The sequence below is a fragment of the Somniosus microcephalus genome, unplaced genomic scaffold (assembly GCF_052327205.1).
Source record: "Somniosus microcephalus isolate GS21.2 unplaced genomic scaffold, FLI_Smic_1.0 unresolved_chr3, whole genome shotgun sequence".
Lineage (NCBI taxonomy): Eukaryota > Metazoa > Chordata > Chondrichthyes > Squaliformes > Somniosidae > Somniosus > Somniosus microcephalus.
The window spans coordinates 60,656,817-60,664,303 of record NW_028225181.1 but is presented as its reverse complement, the minus strand read 5'-3'; the positions used below and the strand labels follow the sequence as shown (position 1 = coordinate 60,664,303).

The following is a 7,487-nucleotide window of genomic DNA, read 5'->3' as shown; positions in this document are numbered from 1 at the left end:
TGAGAGAGTTGAAGATGAACAGATGGAGAGAGAGAGTGTGAGAGAGTTGAAGATGAACAGAGGGAGAGAGAGAGTGTGAGAGAGTTGAAGATGAACAGATGGAGAGAGGGAGTGTGAGAGAGTTGAAGATGAACAGATGGAGAGAGAGAGTGTGAGAGAGTTGAAGGTGAACGGATGGAGAGAGAGAGTGTGAGAGAGTTGAAGGTGAACAGATGGAGAGAGAGAGTGAGAGAGTTGAAGGTGAACGGATGGAGAGAGAGTGTATGAGAGAGTTGAAGGTGAACAGATGGAGAGAGAGAGTGTGAGAGAGTTGAAGGTGAACGGATGGAGAAAGAGAGTGTGAGAGAGTTGAAGATGAACAGATGGAGAGAGAGAGTGTGAGAGAGTTGAAGATGAATGGATGGAGAGAGAGAGTGTGAGAGAGTTGAAGATGAACGGATGGAGAGAGAGAGTGTGAGAGAGTTGAAGGTGAACAGATGGAGAGAGAGAGTGTGAGAGAGTTGAAGATGAACAGATGGAGAGAGAGAGTGTGAGAGAGTTGAAGATGAACAGATGGAGAGAGAGAGTGTGAGAGAGTTGAAGGTGAACGGATGGAGAGAGAGAGTGTGAGAGAGTTGAAGGTGAACGGATGGAGAGAGAGAGTGTGAGAGAATTGAAGATGAACCGATGGAGAGACAGAGTGTGAGAGAGTTGAAGGTGAACAGATGGAGAGAGAGAGTGTGAGAGAGTTGAAGATGAACGGATGGAGAGAGAGAGTGTGAGAGAGTTGAAGGTGAACAGATGGAGAGAGAGAGTGTGAGAGAGTTGAAGAAGAACAGATGGAGAGAGAGAGTGTGAGAGAGTTGACGGTGAACGGATGGAGAGAGAGAGTGTGAGAGAGTTGAAGGTGAACAGATGGAGAGTGAGAGTGTGAGAGAGTTGAAGATGATCAGATGGAGAGAGAGAGTGTGAGAGAGTTGACGGTGAACGGATGGAGAGAGAGAGTGTGAGAGAGTTGAAGGTGAACAGATGGAGAGAGAGAGTGTGAGAGAGTTGAAGGTGAACAGATGGAGAGAGAGAGTGTGAGAGAGTTGAAGATGAACGGATGGAGAGAGAGAGTGTGAGAGAGTTGAAGATGAACAGATGGAGAGAGAGAGTGTGAGAGAGTTGATGAACAGATGGAGAGAGAGAGTGTGAGAGAGTTGAAGATGAACAGATGGAGAGAGGGAGTGTGAGAGAGTTGAAGATGAACAGATGGAGAGAGAGAGTGTGAGAGAGTTGAAGGTGAACGGATGGAGAGAGAGAGTGTGAGAGAGTTGAAGGTGAACAGATGGAGAGAGAGAGTGTGAGAGAGTTCAAGGTTAACGGATGGAGAGAGAGAGTGTGAGAGAGTTGAAGATGAACAGATGGAGAGAGAGAGTGTGAGAGAGTTGAAGGTGAACGGATGGAGAAAGAGAGTGTGAGAGAGTTGAAGATGAACAGATGGAGAGAGAGAGTGTGAGAGAGTTGAAGATGAACGGATGGAGAGAGAGAGTGTGAGAGAGTTGAAGATGAACGGATGGAGAGAGAGAGTGTGAGAGAGTTGAAGGTGAACAGATGGAGAGAGAGAGTGTGAGAGAGTTGAAGATGAACAGATGGAGAGAGAGAGTGTGAGAGAGTTGAAGACGAGCGGATGGAGAGAGAGAGTGTGAGAGAGTTGAAGGTGAACAGATGGAGAGAGAGAGTGTGAGAGAGTTGAAGGTGAACAGATGGAGAGAGAGAGTGTGAGAGAGTTGAAGGTGAACGGATGGAGAGAGAGAGTGTGAGAGAGTTGAAGTTGAACGGATGGAGAGAGAGAGTGTGGGAGAGTTGAAGATGAACAGATGGAGAGAGAGAGTGTGAGAGAGTTGAAGATGAACAGATGGAGAGAGAGAGTGTGAGAGAGTTGAAGATGAACAGATGGAGAGAGAGAGTGTGAGAGAGTTGAAGATGAACAGATGGAGAGAGAGAGTGTGAGAGAGTTGAAGATGAACAGATGGAGAGAGAGAGTGTGAGAGAGTTGAAGGTGAACGGATGGAGAGAGAGAGTGTGAGAGAGTTGAAGATGAACAGATGGAGAGAGAGAGTGTGAGAGAGTTGAAGGTGAACGGATGGAGAGAGAGAGTGTGAGAGAGTTGAAGATGAACAGATGGAGAGAGAGAGTGTGGGAGAGTTGAAGATGAACAGATGGAGAGAGAGAGTGTGAGAGAGTTGAAGATGAACAGATGGAGAGAGAGAGTGTGAGAGAGTTGAAGATGAACAGATGGAGAGAGAGAGTGTGAGAGAGTTGAAGGTGAACGGATGGAGAGCGAGAGTGTGAGAGAGTTGAAGGTGAACAGATGGAGAGAGAGAGTGTGAGAGAGTTGAAGATGAACAGATGGAGAGAGAGAGTGTGAGAGAGTTGAAGATGAATGGATGGAGAGAGAGAGTATGAGAGAGTTGAAGGTGAACAGATGGAGAGAGAGAGTGTGAGAGAGTTGAAGATGAACAGATGGAGAGAGAGAGTGTGAGAGAGTTGAAGGTGAACAGATGGAGAGAGAGAGTGTGAGAGAGTTGAAGGTGAACAGATGGAGAGAGAGAGTGTGAGAGAGTTGAAGGTGAACAGATGGAGAGAGAGAGTGTGAGAGAGTTGAAGGTGAACAGATGGAGAGAGAGAGTGTGAGAGAGTTGAAGGTGAACAGATGGAGAGGGAGAGTGTGAGAGAGTTGAAGATGAACAGGTGGAGAGAGAGAGTGTGAGAGAGTTGAAGACGAGCGGATGGAGAGAGAGAGTGTGAGAGAGTTGAAGACGAGCGGATGGAGAGAGAGAGTGTGAGAGAGTTGAAGATGAACAGAATGACAGAGAGAGTCAGGAGGTGTTGCGAGGTCTGAGGTGAGGGTGTGAATCATGCAGCCCACCCTGGCTGAACGACCTCTCACCTCATGATCTTTGACAATGTCTCTCCACGAGTCCTGGAGAAAGATCCTGGACTCTTCGCCCTCGCGGACCTCCCAGTGATCCCGTAGGTTGTCTGGTAGTCGCGGCAGGCCATACAGGCTGAAGATGGCCAATTTCCGGTACAGTTCTTCCACCTTCTCCGATTCCTGGTCGAGGCAGTAGAGGAAAGGTCAGTGACGGACTTCAAAGATCATAAATAAAGAGCCCTGGTTTCTGTCAGTAAGGGTCTGTATTACAGAGCAAATCGTGGGGAAGGAACTCCCATTCAGCTCCCTGTTCGTGTGTAACAGGCCCGAGGGGAGCTGAATGGGCCTACTCCTGCTTCTGTGTACAGGCTTGAGGGGCTGAATGGTCTCCCCCTGTTCCTGTGTAACAGGCTTGAGGGGCTGAATGGTCTCCCCCTGTTCCTGTGTAACAGGCTCGAGGGGTTGAATGGTCTCCCCCTGTTCCTGTGTAACAGGCTCGAGGGGCTGAATGGCCTCCTCCTGTTCCTGTGTACAGTCTCGAGGGGTTGAATGGTCTCCCCCTGTTCCTGTGTAACAGGCTCGAGAGCCTGAATGGTCTCCTCCTGCTTCTGTGTACAGGCTCGAGGGGTTGAATGGTCTCCCCCTGTTCCTGTGTAACAGGCTCGAGGGGCTGAATGCCTCCTCCTGTTTTTGTGTAACAGGCTCGAGGGGCTGAATGGGCTCCTCCTGTTCCTGTGTAACAGGCTCAAGGGGCTGAATGGGCCTCCTCCTGTTCCTGAGTATCAGGTTCGAGGGGGCTGAATGGGCCTCCTCCTGTTCCTGTATAACAGGCTCGAGGGGAGCTGAATGGGCTCCTCCTGTTCCTGTGTAACAAGCTCGAGGGGATGAATGGCCTCATCCTCTTCCTATGTAACAGGCTCGAGGGGCTGAATGGGCCTCCTCCTGTTCCTGTGTAACAGGCACGAGCGGCTGAATGGTCCTCCTCCTGTTCCTGTATAACAGGCTCGAGGGGAGCGGAATGGGACTCCTCCTGTTCCTGTGTAACAGGCTCGAGGGGCTGAATGGGCCTCCTCCTGTTCCTGTGTAACAGGCTCAAGGGGGCTGAATGGGCCTCCTCCTGTTCCTGTGTAACAGGCTCGCGGGGGCTGAATGGCCTCCTCCTGTTCCTGTGTAACAGGCTCGAAGGGCTGAATGGGCCTCCTCCTGTTCCTGTGTAACAGGCTCGAGGGGCTGAATGGGCTCCTCCTGTTCCTGTGTAACAGGCTCAAGCGGCTGAATGGCCTCCTCCTGTTCCTGTGTAACAGGCTCAAGTGGCTCAATGGCCTCCTCCTGTTCTTGTATAACAAGCTCGAGGGGGCTGAATGGCCTCCTCCTGTTCCTGTGTAACAGGCTCAAGTGGCTCAATGGCCTCCTCCTGTTCTTGTATAACAAGCTCGAGGGGGCTGAATGGCCTCCTCCTGTTCCTGTGTAACAGTCTCGAGCGGCTGAATGGCCTCCTCCTGTTCCTGTGTAACAGGCTCGAGGGGCTGAATGGGCTCCTCCTGTTCCTGTGTAACAGGCTCGAGGGGCTGAATAGCCTCCTCCTGTTCCTGAGTAACAGGCTCGAGGGGCTGAATGGGCCTCCTCCTGTTCCTGTGTAATGTGCTCGAGGGGCTGAATGGGCCTAACCCTGTTCCTATGGTAACAGGCTCGAGGGGGGCTGAATGGGCCTCCTCCTGCTCCTGTGTATAATAAGTCGATGATAGCCTCACGCTAACGTTTCAAGAGCCCGGCTGATGTCTTGAGGGATCTAACAGAGGTGAGGGGAGAGTTTAGCGAGAGAGACAAGGGGGAAGCAGGGCCTCACCTTGCTGACTTGGGTGGAGCTAAATATCGCGCTCAGTCGGGCGGTGCTGCGGCCCCTGCTGGTATCAGCTCCGGTCTCCACTCCCAGGAACGCACTACCGGACGTCTGGTTCCTGGAGAGAGTGCTGTATTCCGGAACGCTCTTCTTAGTCTTCTTGGCTCCCGCCTTAGAGAAAGCAGAGTGTGAAAGAGCTGAGAGCGTCGGGGCATCAGTTGGTAGGAATTCAGGCGGGCACGTAAGGAGGTGGGTGAGAGGGTTAATCCCCTCCGATAGGGAACAGCCTGCCAGGTGTCTGTAACTGGGAGGAGGTGGGTGAGAGGGTTAATCCCCTCTGATAGGGAACAGGCTGCCAGGTGTCTGTAACTGGGAGGAGGTGGGTGAGAGGGTTAATCCACCTCCGATAGTGAACAGGCTGCCCGGTGTCTGTAACTGGGAGGAGGTGGGTGAGAGGGTTAATCCACCTCCAATAGTGAACAGGCTGCCCGGTGTCTGTAACTGGGAGGAGGTGGGTGAGAGGGTTAATCCACCTCCAATAGTGAACAGACTGTCTGCTACCTGTAACTGGGTGGAGGTGGGTGAGAGTGTTAATCCCCTCCAATAGGGGAACAGGCTGCCCGGTGTCTGTAACTGGGAGGAGGTGGGTGAGAGGGTTTATCCCCTCCGATAGGGAACACGCTGCCCAGTGTCTGTAACTGGGAGGAGGTGGGTGAGAGGGTTAATCCCCTCCGATAGGGGTCAGTCTGCCCGGTGTCTGTAACTGGGAGGAGGTGGGTGAGAGGGTTTATCCCCTCCGATAGGGAACAGGCTGCCCGGTGTCTGTAACTGGGAGGAGGTGCGTGAGAGGGTTAATCCCCTCCGATAGGGAGCTGTAATTGAGGGGATTCATTCAGCGCGTGATATCAGTAAAGTTAATTGAACTTAAATCTCACACACCGAGAATTTGAATTTAACACTAATACAAATATTTGTGTCACAGTGGATAGAGATCAGGAGCAGGAACCCGAGCTGATTCAACCCCTCCCTAACCCAGGGATCACTGGGCAGGGAGCAGGAGCAGGAACCTGGGCTGATTCACCTCCTCCCTAACCCAGGGGTCACTGGACAGGGATCAGGAGCAGGAACCCAAGCTGATTCACCCCCCTCCCTAACCCAGGGGTGTCAGGACAGGGATCAGGAGCAGGAACCTGAGCTGATTCACCCCCTCCCTAAACCAGGGGTCACTGGACAGGGATCAGGAGCAGGAACCCGGGCTGATTCACCCCCCTCCCTATCCCAGGGGTCACTGGACAGGGATCAGGAGCAGGAACCCGGGCTGATTCACCCCCCTCCCTATCCCAGGGGTCACTGGACAGGGATCAGGAGCAGGAACCTGTAGTGTATGTACCTTTAAGGGGAGAACTACTTTTTACAGCTCCTGTATACTGTAGTACCGGCAGTGACCACACCTGTATATAACCCTGAGTAGGGATCTGTACTGTTAGTTTTAGAGTAACCCTCATCCAGTAAACACCTGTTGATTGTTCCTCTGCAGTCTCTGTCTATTTATTGAAGGACACTATCCATCAAGATTCACGGATTTAACATTGGCGACGAGTCGATTCGAACCTACCTGCAACTCTGCAGAAGAAGGACGATTCCAGGGGCACGGGCGTCGACCATCCGGCGGAGACTCCAGCGAGACGGGCTGGCAGCAGGTACGGCACAGACCCTTCCCGGACGGCGGCGGCTGGAGCCGACCGACGGCACAGGGGAAGGCCGAGCAGCGTCGACGGGGTAAGAGAGAGGGTAAAGCACACAGGGCGCAGCCGGGGTTGAAGACCGAGCGGCGTCGACGGAAAAAAAAAGAGAGAGAGGGTAGAGCGCACGGGGCGCAGCCGGGGTTCAGGACCGAGCGGCGTCAACGAGAGAGGCGCGCAGGAAAACGCACAGAGCGCGGCCGGTGTTCAAGGGCTGAGCAGCGTCCGCGGGGGAAGAAAGGAAAGCACGGGAGACGCCATTTGAGCCGCAGCGGAGAAGAAGGGAGAGCGTGGGAGATGCCATTTTTGAGCTGCAGCGGAGAAGAAGGGAGAGCGCGGGAGACGCCATTTTTAGCCAGTCTAAATGAAGAGTGGCAGTGTCACAGCGTTCGACAATGAAGTCGAAGATTGGGCGACATATGTAGAACGCATAGAAGTGTACTGCAAGGCGAATGAAGTGCCAGATGACAAGAAAGCGCTAGTATTGTTGAATTCAATGGGTGCAAAAACATATGGCTTACTACGAAACCTAGTAACCCCAGATAAGCCAGTAGAAAAGGATTTTGAAAACATAGTGTCAATCCTACAGGACCACTTAAACCCCACACCGCTGCTGATAGCAAAAAGATTTAAGTTTCACAAAAGGAACCAGCATAAAGACGAAAGTAATGCTGAGTATTTAACGGAACTGCGCAAGCTATCGAAACGCTGCCAGTTTGAACGGGACTAGCAGATACTTTAAGGGACAAGTTTGTGTGTGGGCTTCAAAGTGAAGGAACCCAGAAACGGCTTCTATCAGAAAAGGATCTTACGCTGGACAAGGCTTTCAGCATGGCAGTATCACACGAAGCAGCCGCACGGGGCGCTGCAGAGAAACAACGGAGACCGCAAGAATATGGCACAAATGAAATGTCATATGGAGCAGTGAAGTGTTATCGCTGCGGCAGAACAACACACGACCATAAGGATTGTTGGTTCAAGGACCAAGCGTGCAGACAGTGTGGAA

At 52.1% G+C, this 7,487-nt stretch overlaps 1 protein-coding gene across 1 annotated transcript in view; it reads right to left on the bottom strand.

Moving 5' to 3' along the window:
• Positions 1 to 7,487, bottom strand: part of LOC147091599 (pleckstrin homology domain-containing family G member 6-like) — a 201,505-nt gene that overhangs the window by 155,936 nt on the left and 38,082 nt on the right. Inside the window, exons 2-3 of the mRNA XM_085976827.1 lie at positions 4,746 to 4,910; positions 2,915 to 3,079 (exon numbers count right to left, since the gene is read on the bottom strand). Of these exons, the coding sequence (XP_085832953.1) occupies positions 2,915 to 3,079; positions 4,746 to 4,910 (330 nt within the window). The remainder of the gene's footprint in view (positions 1 to 2,914; positions 3,080 to 4,745; positions 4,911 to 7,487) is intronic.